The sequence below is a fragment of the Onychostoma macrolepis genome, chromosome 03 (genome assembly GCF_012432095.1).
Source record: "Onychostoma macrolepis isolate SWU-2019 chromosome 03, ASM1243209v1, whole genome shotgun sequence".
Lineage (NCBI taxonomy): Eukaryota > Metazoa > Chordata > Actinopteri > Cypriniformes > Cyprinidae > Onychostoma > Onychostoma macrolepis.
In genome coordinates this window covers 21,581,466-21,596,400 of record NC_081157.1, presented here as the reverse complement: position 1 = coordinate 21,596,400, position 14,935 = coordinate 21,581,466, and the positions used below count along the sequence as shown (strand labels likewise).

The following is a 14,935-nucleotide window of genomic DNA, read 5'->3' as shown; positions in this document are numbered from 1 at the left end:
CTGGATCATGATGTAATCTGCAGAATTTACACTTCAATTATGAGACTTAGAAAGTGTTTCCAATACATTGATTTATTTGTGGATTGATTTTCCAAAAGGCTTTGAGTTTGTTGAATAAACAGGAGCACTGCACGTTTCAAAATCGAAACCCGGTGCGGGTGTTTTTAAAGGAAAGCGACTGTCTTCAGAAAATTTTGGATGTCATTTTAATTTCATCTTGCATGTAATGTCGGATAAAGCAGTCTTTGTGAGCAGAGCTCTGCTTTGTGTACAGCGTTACCACGGAAACCTTGCTCTCTCCCGCTCCAACAGCCTCCCGCTGGCAGAGAATTAATTTGCATATATGCCGCCACAAATAGTGTAACTCTGTGGGACTATGGTATAAATAAATTCAACTGTATAACAGTTTCACTGCAATTCATGTAACAATGTTATAATTAAAGAACAATAAACAATACATATTACCGTTGCACTTATCTGTACATAGTAAATCCAGTTATTTCTAAGCGGTTGTTGACATCCTATCTAAAATGTCTAATATGTCTTGCAATACCTCTTGTTCAATATTCTCGGGGTCTGAATCCGGCTCAAACTGATATGACTATAATGACGCCATCCGGAACTTGCTGTTTTGGCAAGGGGCAGGGTAGTACTGAAACACCGTCTAAGCTGTTCGCCAATCACAACGCACAGGGACAGCTAACCAATCGCAACACATTTCGTTTTTCGGAAGACGGGCCTTCAACAAACCTGGAACTAATCAAGCCGTTTGTGCCAGGCTGGGGAGAAAGGTATTGTAATAATGTAAATTATGTGAAAAATAATGCGTTTTCGACCAACCAATCACGAGAGCATGTTCTAGTACACCCCCCTTTAAGTTTTGCTTTTGGTCTGTGGGAAAAGCGACAAGCCTGTGTGGAGGGAAAGTTTCTATTTTTATTCCATGCTGTGAAACTGTTTATACTCGTAGTTGGAGATAAAACCTCTTAAAAAATGTAAATGGAGCTATAAGTGTACGGTATAACGAAAGGATATGGGATTTTGCACCCATGGAAATCCGTCCTGTGATCTCCACAGATAGAGCCGTCGACTCCAGAGGAGGTGACCTAATTCCTCAAAGCCTGAAGGATGCTGGGAGCCTTACTGATGGGCTACACTGATGAAGAGATTGGAAGAAATCGTACACCGCCGGTTCAAGAAAAACACCGGGGCTTATTTTAAAGTGCATGTTAATGGGTTAGTTCACCACAAACTTTAATTTTAGCATTGTTTACACACCGTCATGCCCTTCATGACTTTCTTTCTTTGGACGAACACGAAATGTTGAACGGAAGTGAAAAATATTTTGAAAAAATGTTTTCCATACAATAAATTTGTAATTTTAATGTTGAGCTTAAACAAAGAAAAACAAAAACAAACAAAAAAAAAAAAAAACACGCACCATAAAAGTGGTCAACACAAACTGTGTTTGTTGGCGATTTTCCCCACCATCGCAGCATTCAAATCTCAATTGCGTAAATTTAAATATACTGTGTGAAGACCAGTCATGCTAGGTTTACACATCAGTAATGCACAGCGACATTGGTTCCTGAGTGCGACATTGCATAATATACAGAAATGCAAAAGAGATGTTGAGGTTGGGGGAGGATGAAGGGAATCAATTTAGTTTTTTCTTAGTTAGCTAAAGTATAGTTTCAGAAGTCGTATGAACAACTTCTATAGTGCGTTTTCTCTTTTCTGTTGCTTGGCAGATAAAATGAAATGAAATGAAATAAAATAAGCATCCACTTTTATTGTATGGAAAAACACTCCAAAATATCCTATTTTCACAGAAGAAAAGACCACGAAGGTAATAAAATAATAGCAGAATATTCTTTAATGCTTGAATATTCCATATTATGGAAGCATACTGGCTTGATTTGTTTGTTTTCTTTGTTTTTTTAAACCCAGTTGTAAGTAAAGCATAATCCATAAGCATACTTAAATGTGATGTCAAAAACAGGCTCAATCGCTCTGGGTGACTCACGCAGAAAAACGGCCGAAATGAACCACACATGAAAGTGGACAGATGACCATGTGCTTCGAAATGAGATCTGCTTCTAAGTGGTGGTCTTCTTGATTCTGGTATCTAAACATTGTCTCAGGTTTAAACTGAGATGGGATCAATGCAAAGGGAATCAAGGTGTGACACTGGCTGTGTGTTTGAATGCAATCAGCCCAGGAAGAGCTCTTACAGGTCATAGTGCTGGTTCCATTTGGGGTCCAGCGTGTTCCTCACTGTGTCTGTCGAGTGGCACTGCCCTGAACCGTCCACCACCACCTTGGCAAAGGGGTCTGGCAGTCCTGCAAAATACACAAACAACGTTTATGGAGACTTCGGAGCAGGAATTGAAGACAGCACCGAATACAAGATAATTTAGTTCATAAAATGGTTTGAAATATATTTGAAACCTGAAACCCCGCAGATGGTTGCAGAGTCCAAAAAGAATAAAACTCCAAATAATACAGATGCACTAATACAGGAAATGGTGACTATCAAGTCATTTGTTTGATTCCTGTGTTACTCCCACACAATAATATATACTATTTACTGTGCATTAAGTATTAGCCAAAGCGGAAAGTATTAAGGTCCCTTAATACTTGGGGGATGTCACATTTTAACTTACAGCTTTATGATAAAATGCTTTTTATTTTATGGTTTTTAATTATCTGATTTATTTGTTATTACAATGAAAGAGGAGTAGTAGTAGTAATTTATTTTTATTGCCATATCAGCATCTCAGGCTATCTTAATGGCAAAAACTGAGTTGCAATAATACAAGGGTTACATAAAACAAAAAATTTACATTAATAAAATTTCTAAAATCCTTTCTGGTATTAAAAAATAAAAATGAAAGAAATTAAAGAAACGTAATTAATGTGTGTATGAGAGGACAAAGCAAGATTACTCTTCTTAATCTTGTTAGTTTTAGAAAGTATTTTTCCGGCATTAACACTGTCTGGTGGTCATTTAATATTAGTGTTCATAAAAACAACTGAATTGGTTTGATTGCACAAGCAACATTCTAGATCAAAGCTTTAGTATTGAAAATATTAGTTAGTATTGAAGTATTTAGTATTAAAGATATTTAAAAATTAGCAGATATCTAGATTTCACAGTTTACATATAGTATAGTGACACTTCAATCCATTTAAACATCACAACATTTACAATGACAAAAACAAAACCACTTTTTACCCTAGTATGTATCATTTTATTTTTTATGAGACAAGCTAATCTAGTTCTAATCTAATCTAAAATTGGCCATGCACTGTTTATCAGAAAAAATGAATTATAAATATTAGTATATCCCTACTCCTAACAAACACATATTCCCAAAATACCGTTTTTCCTTTCACTTTTATTTTTTTAAATTGTTATTTGTGATTATGAATTCAACTGCAGGCTAAGCAGGAAGGGAAAGACATGCATGCAGGTTTACAAACAAGAGCAGAGGGACTGTAGTTTTAATTTAACCACATACAGTCTGCTAAACCTCATTCCTCTACCAGCATTACATCTTTGCTACTCTCTTTTTGACTTTCTCCACTTTTTCCTCCCTTCCCTCCTCCCAACACTGTCTGTCTCTCTCTTTGATATCTGATCAGCGATTCAGATGTGGGCTTGGTTGTTTGTGCTTGTCAGGGTAGAGAGAGTGGAGGCAGAGAAACCGAGGCGAGTATACATGTGTCAACCAGCAGTTGCTTTGTCTCCCCGAACTGACCCACATTTCTCGTGTCTCGTGGGGGAAGAACACTTATCTCTCTCTGCACACTTTTAACAGATGAGCCTCTGCTAAAACACTGCGCTGAGATATGCTGACAGGAATAGAGCGCTCTTGTAGTTCACTCGATTTCAGAAACACATTATCAGTATTTACGAAGGTTGGATACTTACGGAAGAAGTCTTTCTTCACCAGGTTCTTTGCGCACAGAACTGCAGAGAGAAAAGAAAAACAAACAAACAAACAAAAAAAAAACTGTTATTTGGACATTTTGGATCAAAATAGATATTTGCCAAACATGTAAATCACAACAGTAATTCATGTTATAAAATAGAGTTTTGAATCAGAATGCAATTTTTATTGTTTTCCAGTAAAAATCTCAACTTCCTTAAAGGGGTCATATGATGCGATTTCTTGTTTTCCTTTTCTTTAGTGTGTTAAGTAGTGGTTTGTGCATGTTGTGCATGCATCTGCAGAGTTACAAAGCTCAAAGTCTCCCACAAAAGGATTTATTCTATCTAAAAGAAGGATGATCCAGACCGGGCTAAAACGCCTCATTAAAACACGCCCGCACATGTCTACGTCACGATGTGGAAATATTTGCGTAATGCCGCCCAAAGGTGCACGCAAAGAAACAAGGTGTGGTTTCAGGAACCGCAGTAGTGTTGATGCAGCTGTGTCAGGGAGACGCTGTGTGCTTCTATGCGAAAGCAAAAGCACTTTATTTGGCCTTCAGAAAGTAGAAGCAGTTAGGAATCATTGGTTAAGATTTGTTTACAACAGAACAGCACAACCCAAATGTTTGAATTTGTGCAACACATTTTATGGACGACCGTTTTGTGAACCTAGGAGAGTACAAGGCTGGCTGTGCACAAAGGCTATTTCTTAAAAAAAAAAAAAAAAAAAGGGTCAATTCCAACTTTGACAATCTGGCGCTTCTGAATCAGCGACTGTAAGTATGTTTTGTTATTAGTTTAAGTATTTGCTATATTGACTGTTCAAATGTGGAGTTTTGCACAGTGTAGATTAACGCGTCGTGTGTGTGTGAGAGAGAGAGACAGGGTCACATCAAAGTGGAGTCAGCTGTCTTAACCACAGCTTGTATACTGCAAATACATACGAGCTTCATCACTGTGTCTGTCACGTGACTCCGTTTCCCTTTCAGGCTTGAACTGATGGTAAAACTAACGACATTATTAACTGTCTTTATATTTACTTTGAAAGCTGAAGCTCGCGATTATGGTAAGGGGCGTTATATTTCTGACGTGTGCTTGTGGTGTTCAGCCAATCACAATGCACTGTGTCAGACTGCGCTTGTCGGACAGAGGGGCTTTGTAGAAAACGACGCGTTTGAGAGAGGCGGGGCATAGAGGAACTACAATAATGTACAGTATTTGAAAAATAATGTGTTTTTTGAACATTAAAGCATGTCAACATATTCTGTTACACCAAACACACAAAATAATGATCTTTAAAAAAAGCATCATATGACCCCTTTAAAACAAGACTGATTTAAATTAAACAGGTTTTTTTTTTTTTTTTTATAAATAGAATATATCTCTTGAATTAAGCCATTAATTTTGATATATTTTTATAATTTTCATATCCCCTTGATTTGTTTTAAATTTAGTTAATAAAAAAAAATATATACGCATTTATTATTTATACTTCAAATGAGATAATTTACCAATGTGATGAGTACAATTAATCTAATTAAAGACATTCTCTGAAAAAAAAAAAAAAACTCTTAACATCTTATGCAATTTTGCTTATCAAATACATTTTATTTTATGTACATTAAAGAAAATGACTAATAAAAATGATTTTCTGCAGTGCACAAAATGAGTCCAGGAGGATTTAGGTCTCATACTGGTAGATATGTTTTTAATTGTCAAGTTCTGTATTTTTATGATCTCGGCATGTTCAAACCACAGAGAAAATGTTTAAATCCATAGCATGGCTCTTACGGCGCTTAGCACTCCCAGATCAAGCTCAATGTGTTAGAGATGCAAAGTAAAAAAAATAAAAATTTAAAAACTCCTCTGATCCTGATCCACATCCCACCGCTGGCCTACATTCAGCTTAACTCAAGAGTTTAAAAAAAAAGAAAAGAAACTAAACAAGTTCTTCTGACTTCAAACTGGCCTGAGCTGTCAGTTAACAAGAGATTACAGTTTAAAGCTTCCCATACGATACCACAGGCAACTCCAGGGAGATATTTATTCTTCCTTTGACATCTGTGAGAATGTCAAGAGGTCAAGGAACACTTACGGATAGCAACAAGCTGAAAAGCATTCATGATCAAAATGATCAAATTTTCAGAAAACTTTCAAAATATTAATTGTGTTTTAATAATTACTCCGACACAATACTGGGAGCATTTGGTGACAATTACAATGAGAAATGAGACTGAAGAGGACAAAATTATATATGGAACTAGGGATGCTAAGCCGATAACCAATAGATGGCCTAAATTAAAATTATATTTTGAATAAATAAAAAAAAAAAAAAAATTAAAAAGTGAAATCAATCGAATTAAAATGATACAACCCGAATTCCGGAAATTCATTTTTTTAAATTTGAATAAAATTAAAACTAAAAGACTTTCAAGTCACATGAGCCAATATTTTATTCACAATAGAACATAGATAAATGTTTAAACTGACAAATTGTACACTTATCCACTAAATGAGCTCATTTCAAATTTGATGCCTGCTACAGGTCTCAGAGTTGGCACGGGGGCAACAAAGGGCTGAAAAAGCAAGACATTTTGAAAAGATTCAGCTGGGAGAACATCTAGCAACTAATTAAGTTAATTGACATCAGATCTGTAACATGATTAGCTATAAAAGGGATGTCTTAGAGAGGCAGAGTCTCTCAGAAGTAAAGATGGGCAGAGGCTCTCCAATCTGTGAAAGAGTGCATAAAAAGATTGTGGAACACTTTAAAAACAACGTTCTTCAACGTCAAATTGCAAAAGCTTTACAAATCTCATCATCTACAGTGCATAACATCATCAAAAGATTCAGAGAAACTGGAGAAATGTCTGTGCGTAAGGGACGAGGCCGAAGACCTTTGTTGGATGCCCGTGGTCTTCGGGCCCTCAGACGACACTGCATCACTCATTGGCATGATTCTGTCATTGACATTACTAAATGGGCCCAGGAATACTTCCAGAAACCAATGTCAGTAAACACAATCCACCGTGCCATCTGCAGATGCCGACTAAAGCTCTATCATGCAAAAAGGAAGCCATATGTGAACATGGTCCAGAAACGTCGTCGTGTTCTGTGGGTCAAGCCTCATTTAAAATGGACTGTTTCAAAGTGGAAAAGTGTTCTATGGTCAGATGAGTCCAAATTTGACATTTTTGTTGGAAATCACGGACGCCGTGTTCTCCGGACTAAAGAGGAGGGAGACCTTCCAGCGTGTTATCAGCATTCAGTTCAAAAGCCAGCATCTCTGATGGTATGGGGTGCATAAGTGCATTCGGTATGGGCAGCTTGTATGTTTTGGAAGGCACTATGAATGCTGAAAGGTATATAAAGGTTTTTGAGCAACATATGCTTCCCTCCAGATGATGTGTATTTCAGGGAAGGCCTTGTGTATTTCAGCAGGACAATGCAAAACCACATACTGCAGCTGTTACAACAGCATGGCTTCGTAGTAGAATCTTTCACCTATAGAGAACAATTGACGCATCATTAAACGAAAAATACGTCAAAGATGACCACAAACTCTTCAGCAGCTGGAAACTGATATCAGGCAAGAATAGGACCAAATTCCAACACCAAAACTCCAGAGACTCATAACCTCGAAGCCCAGACGTCTTCTCTTCTTTTCAAAACAGTTTGGAGATGCTACACCATGGTAAACATGCCCCCGTCCCAACTATTTTGAGACCTGTAGCAGGCATCAAATTTGAAATGAGCTCACTGTGCGCATAAAATTGTAAAATCTCTCAACATTTGTCTATGTCTATCTATGTTCTATTGAGAATAAAATATTGGCTCATGTGATAAAGTCTTTTAGTTTTCATTTAATTCCAATTTTAAAAAACGTCCCAACATTTCCGGAATTCGGGTTGTAATAGTGAATGTATGCATCTCAACATTATCATATATCTTTTTATACTGTTCATTATAAAGATTACATTTAACAGAGTTATTACATTTTAGTGTTTTTTTTTTATTAAGAGAGCATTAGACAGCAGGAAGTTCATTTAAAAAAAAAAAAAAAAAAAAAACGATGTGTATGCAATATTGATCAATTAAAAAAAAAAAAAAAAAAAAGTACCAGGAAATAAATATCACTATTACAAAACGAAAGAGAGATTGAGTGCGTGTTATACATAGAGAAAGACAAAAAGAAAACGAGGGCAGACAGACATTTGATTGAGATGAAAAACTAAAAAGTGAGGACAGACTGCACCAGAAAATGCGACAACAGGAATGAAGGACGACTAGAGAGCAGGAGCACAACATTTGAGGTATTCACACAAAAACTACAGCAGTTCGCCCTCCAGATGTAAGAAAGCTGAGATGGTAAGAATAACTGGAATGTGTGGAGGAGGTTAAAATGTTGATGTGCAGGTGAGCTGCAGACTTTACTTAGCAAATCCAAACAGACTCGGAAACACCCATACTGAGACTGCTATTGATTCTGTCTGCAGCACGGCCACGGCTGTTCCTCAACTCACACACGCGAGCACACACGTACATGTATATAGACAGTCAATACTAATTTTAAAAAAAGGTTTTAGAAATAGAGTAATAAAATTAATTTAATCGAGCCAGTGTGCCAGGTTCATACAGTTGCAGCAGGTGATGATAGCGGCGGTCTGAGTCCAAGAGAAGGGAGGGAGATGGCGAGAGAAAGAGGAGAGGGAGGGATCGGATAAAAAGGAAACATGCTTGCTTCGCAGTCGAGGAAGAATTTCTCTCTGAAAACATCCCTGGGAATGTTTAACGTTCCAGTGAAACCCACCTCATCATTCCACCATCTGGAATGTATCTCCCTCTCTCTCTGTATGGAAGTCTCACTCACACACACACACACACACACACACACACACACTCAGCCTTCAACACCTCGTCTGCACTCAACTCTATCAATTATTGACATTAAGCAACAGTGTCTGTATCAGAGACGAATTCGAAGAACTAGTAACACAGCATTTAGGAACGAGTACAAAAAGTTAAAAATAAGAATAAACAATGAGTGAAAACAACTGAATTATGAGCACAGTAGCAGTTAGCATGTGTAGCAACTGCACTTCTAATAGACTTGGACAACGATTATGAAAATACAATAGTCGAGATAAAACGATTATTGCGTCACATTCTGCTTTCGTTCCTCCATAAAAGACCAATTTCACATGCAAATCAGTAAAACGCATCGTAACTTTTGTAAATTGGGACCTGCTTGATTTATTGAAGTATATTAGATTTATTCGTGTTTTTTATAAAGGCATGAAAGAGAACTTGCGCTGCTCTTCAGGAGGATTTCTGTGTATGCGCCCAGAGACGGAACAACGCGGACATGTAAAGTCATCTTTTAGCTGAACGTACGCGCCACATATGGTCAAATACACGCAAAATGTGTTAATGCATTGCTTAGTGATTATTCATGTAAACCTTCATCGGTCATGTTATAAATGAACGTAAAGAGTTGAGAATGAAAATACGCGTGTAACAGTAAATTGGATCCGTGAGGCTCTTAAAGTGACAGCGTGCTATATTCCTGCTGCGACTGTGTGCTTAATATTATTAAATAAAAAAAAAAAAAAAAAACTGCGAGTGAGGGACTTTTGTAGCTTTAATAAGAAATAAGTTTAATTCTTACAGTGAAGACTATGCTGTTTTATTTTACATTTGATTATTGTTTTTGTATTTTATTTTATTATTTTATTATCATTTCTGTAGTAGAATTGCTTGAGACCTGCATAAAACAAAACATTAAAGCACATTTTGTATGTATTTTTTTATTCTATTGTATTTGTCCTGAGCTTTTTTTTTTCTTCTTTTTTTAAATAATTGAGTACTTTTTGTTTGTTTGTTGCTAATAGTTACCTAGCCTACTCTATATCTATATCACTATCTTTAAATAAACCACCCATATAAAATTTTGATCATATGGCCCACTTATAATAGTGTAATCGTGATTACAATATTGACAAATAATCGTGATTATGATTTTTGCCATAATCAAGCAGCCCTACTTGGAGTGGGCACTATACTTAAAAGAACTGCTGAAAATTCTCTTTACCCTCAAGATATAGATACGTTTCTTCATTGGAACAGATTTGGAGAAATGTAGCATTATATCACTTGCTCACCAATGGATGCTCTGCAGTGAATGGGTGCCGTCAGAATGAGAGTCTAAACAGCTGATAAAAACATTACAGTATATTAAAAGTATATTTATCTGCCATAACCTCATTTTCATTTGGATTAAACTGAAGTCACCATGCAGTGATTTTACTTCATAATCTGATTTCCAAGAGAAACAGGATGTTCAACAAGAATCAAGTACAATGCTATTTGAATGGATTGTGAAAAGTGGATGCAACATAGCCAGTTAAAAGGGGAGAACTTATATATTAAATAAACAAACAAATAAAGAGCTTGGTGATGCCATCTGTAAGGAAAGTCATTTAAGAGACGGAGCAAGTTACAATAAATTTTAATTAATCATTTTTATTTTATTTATTTATTTTTTGAAGTTTACAGTAAGACTGGGACTGTATTTAAGCAAATATGTAAATAATTCTAATTTAATTTTGACTATAAATATGGCATCTCCTTTTACTGAAGTCATTAACTAATTGAAGAGGTTCCTAAATCAGGAACAATGCCAAATTCCATGAGTGAAATGCACTCAAGCAGTTAATGAAACACACCATCAATCCCGCAGCTGAGAAAGTCACAGTACTACTTCATAAAGCACCATTCCTCGTGGTCTGCAGTGACAGATCAATATTTCTGTGAGATGTATAGTGAACTGGTGTGTAATGCAGCCAACCTTCATTCCTACGTATGGGTTTCATCGGCCTGGCTGTGAATCATTCGCAAAGTGAAATTCCGACGCATCTGTCCTCCGAAGCAACAGCATCTGCCATGCCACAGATGTTCATTTATGAATGGAGTGATTCATGGCCACTAACACACACTTATCAATTCATCAGACGTAAAACATCATTGCGTGAGCTCATATAAATAGAGACGACAGCGCTGTACTGGCAGCGAACTGCGGATAAAAACCTGGATTTGGTCAATGTTTATCTGCTTCCTCTCTTAAAAGTAAACTAAAAAAAGGTTTGACTGGTTTGTGACGTTCTTGAAATTTGCGACACTGGTTTAGTGCATCAGATAACATCAGCTACTCGAAACCAAGAACACAGAATGCTTGACAGCAATGCTTTCCCTACTGAGTGTCGAACACAAAGAAAAGAATGCTGTAATGCTATAAAGTTAACAGCAGCTAAACAAAACTTTTTTTTTTTTTTTAAAAAGGTAAAAACTAAGTGTATCATTTGTTTGGCCTTGTAATATACTCATTTTAAGCTACTATTTTAAAATGTTCTAAATGTACAAATAAAATGTGTTTTCTAAAGTTTTAGGTTTCCCAATTAACATTTTCACAAGATGCCACACCCTGCTGAAATTCATGAGTAAAGCCCCGTTCACAGCAAGAACAATAACTATAAAGATAACAATATTAGCGTCCACACCAGCGGACGTTATGGTCCGTTTATTTTAAGCGCACGCGCGTCTGCCGCTTTAAAATCTCGAGCTGGTTACAGCAGGAAGCATTTTTATAGCCAAAGAAACACTTTCGACCTGAACAAAATTAGAAATATTTAAAATAAATTAATTACACTTCATAATAAGGTTCAGTTTGGCAACATGAGTTGATGCATTGTGTCTTAAAATAAACAAAATTAAAGCATTTATTATTTATTATTAAAATTCAGTTAATTGTTATATACACGCACAATAACCCAGTTTTAACATTTTAAATTGTACAAATTAATACTAGTAAATAAACATGAATTAAAAGTGAAAAAAATTTATTAAGTGACATTAAGGGTGTGTTCACACTTGGAAGGTTTGGTTAGATTAAAACGAACTCTGGTGCAGTTCGAATGAAATATGAACGCAACACGGACCAAATACTTCTAAACGAACCAAAAACAGGAAGCGACATGATTTAACGACAGAACGAGCGGTGTAACCACAACAAAATGAGCAGAGCAACGATGAGGTAAAGTGCCTTTTATGAGCTCCTTGTGAGTTTGCAGGTGGTGAGCGCGCTTAGTCCAGCAGACGTGCGTTCGACTTAAAGCGGCGCGGACCAGACCGATCAGCTAATGGGTGCTTTGATATCATACACCCGTATGCCTTTTGTTTGGGCGTTCGGTAAGTTCCGTCACGAAATATACGTCATTCAACCCAACCAATCAGTTCATGAACGTATCACTATGCCTTTAGATTCGGTATCTTTAGGTTTGCTGTCAAAAATGCCAATGTGAACGCTAAGCGGACCAGGACCAAATGTATCATTTTCCTTTTTGGTCCAGACCAAATGAACCGAACAACAAGTGTGAACACACCCTAAGTGACAGATTTTTTGCTTAAGTATAATACATGGAGCAACAGTTATAGTGATGCTTGCCTTACAAAAAACCATTAAAAAAGGCCAAAAAATTATTTCAAAATTCTGACAATTAATATATGCATGGAAATGCATCACAAAACATTGTAAAGAGCTAACACGCAGTGATAAAATTAAGCTGCAGTTTCTGGTTTCCCACAGCTCTTAGATAAATGATTAGGGTACTCAATGTAACGGACTCCCTGAATTAGACAAAAGCCATTTTCAGATGCATTTTCAACTTGGCAGGAGTCAGACAGCTCTGTTTGTTCTCCTTGGTCTAACTGTGTGTGGCTTTGTGTGTGTGTGTTCAGCTCCAGAGGGCAAGATAGTAGCTAATTTAGGCCGTGGAAGCAAAAAGTAGCGGTCTGCGGGTGGCGAGCAGTCCGATACCAGAAAAAGGAAGTGACATGGTCAGTACCAGCAGCCGTTGCTCTGTCCTTATCAAGGAGTCTGGAAGAGCTGGACAAAGCGGCCTCAATGTGCATCTGTGTCCATCGCAAACAGCTTTGCATCAAGAATGGCTGGAAGGTAAAGATAGGACTGCAATGTGATCCGTAGAGCTCAATGGAGAGTCACAGAGAGTGTGAAAAAACCCAGAAAGCAATGATGAAGTGAAGAAACAAATGCACGCGGATCTACATTGAGAAGCGGTGTGAAAATAGCCGAGGCGTATAAGAGCTGCGAAGGTCTTGAAGGACTTCTGGAAAAGTAAGCACTTTCTAATGGGCTTCGTTCCCACAGAAGACAAGCTTCCAGCTCTACAGGATGCATACATTATCATTCCCATGACACGTGGCCCTTTTCTTCCATTCTGCTTTTCTTTTTCTGTGTCACGTTCATGCATTCTTGTTCTCTGAATCACACGCGGACTCTGTAAGTGGTGAAACGACTGCTTTTTTGATGCTTTATCATCTTCCAAGTGGTCTTAAAATGAGACAAAAGCAAATGTGAGAGGGAAAACCAATTTTTAAAAATCCCAAACGTGACAGTAAAACTAAAAACGCAGTCTAGATACGCAACCATCGTGCTGCGAAAAGCAGAGAAACTCTCTCTAAACCATTTAAACAACTGAAAAACAGGACGTACTCAACGGTTTTGACTTTAACCCAGATACCAAGGAGCTCAAAATAGCATTGAAGTTTAGATGCTATCACTCTTCGTGTCTGGTGCAGTGGACGCCTTGTGAATGACTAGGCAATTTCCTGACAAGTGGATCACGACTTTCTTTGGAAAAAGAAGGCAATATAGTTGATCACACGTATAGGGCAGCACATCAATATTTTATTGGTCATGCTGGGAGTCTTGTGTCATGCTTTCCGTGAATACATGTACAAAAACAAGAGAGAAGAAAAGAGGAGAGGTGAAGTGGATATGATTGGACCCGTCGCTTGAGCAAAAAGACAAATATTAGCTGTCAAAAACACTTTTGTACACCGTCAAGCACGCCAACTATGGCATAATGCTCATTGTTCTCAGCTAATCCTGATTCCCAGATGTTTGTGAAGAGAATTCAACATACTACAATCCACCAAATCCCATCTTTCCTTTGAGATGCGTCCCCTAAAGGTTTACAAAGCTCAACTACTAACAAGCTCAACTGGTTTAGAGTGATGTAAGGTTGTCCTTAACGTCTTTTTGATGAAAAACTGCTCTTCCATCAATTGAGGTTTGACTACAGGGGAAAAAACAAACAACAACTGTCTCCAATAGGGAGCAACAAAAAGAAAATGGAAGGCCTGATATGCACGTATTTCTTTGTCTATCATGCTATGACTGTTAAATAATACCTAAAACATTAAACTCAAGTCTAATTACCATCCAAACAGCCCGGAAACAATTAAAAAAACAAAAAAACAAAAAACAATGGTGGTGACAAATCATCAACCACCAATGGACTGGAAAAAAGTATTTTCCCAAAGAAGTTTGATGGATGGGAAAGGACAAGGAATTGTGGGAAAAATTGGGGGTTGGCAAAAATGGGGTTAGAGATTAAATAATGGGAAAGCTGCATCATGGTACACAATACTGGAGAGGAAGTGGGGGTGTGAGAGAAAAGGCACTGAAAAACCAAACACTGTTCAGATCATTAATGCTTTGGGATATAATAAATCTGAGATGGAACAATAAACCTTACGTTTCCTCAAAATAAGTCTGAGATAAACATTTTGATGCCATAGATGCAGAAATATGATGATCCCTCTCTAAAAAATACAAAGGCAGCTATATTTTCCATGAATAAAGACTCATAATACCTGGAAGGAAAGTCTAAAATACTGTCTGGGAAAATAAATTGTCCATCCATAGAACATTTAGAAATGTATAAATCCAAGCTAAACCATAAAATCTATAGTTATATTAATAGAACAAAATAATTGGTAATTAATCTCATGATTTCCAGCCAATCTTTAGCAGCAATAATGCTGAATGCATTACATATTTAATAATAATAATAAAAAAGACGACAACAATATATATTTTTATACAATTTTAATAATTAAAAAAAAAATTGGGGG

The 14,935-nt window shown here is 36.9% G+C and overlaps 1 protein-coding gene across 4 annotated transcripts in view; it reads right to left on the bottom strand.

Moving 5' to 3' along the window:
* The window catches only part of smurf2 (SMAD specific E3 ubiquitin protein ligase 2), a 59,663-nt gene that overhangs the window by 32,700 nt on the left and 12,028 nt on the right, over positions 1–14,935 (bottom strand). For all 4 annotated transcript variants that reach the window (XM_058768958.1, XM_058768959.1, XM_058768960.1 and 1 more), the window contains exons 2-3: positions 3,938–3,976; positions 2,235–2,343 (exon numbers count right to left, since the gene is read on the bottom strand). In XM_058768958.1, coding sequence (XP_058624941.1) covers positions 2,235–2,343; positions 3,938–3,976 — 148 coding nt within the window. The remainder of the gene's footprint in view (positions 1–2,234; positions 2,344–3,937; positions 3,977–14,935) is intronic.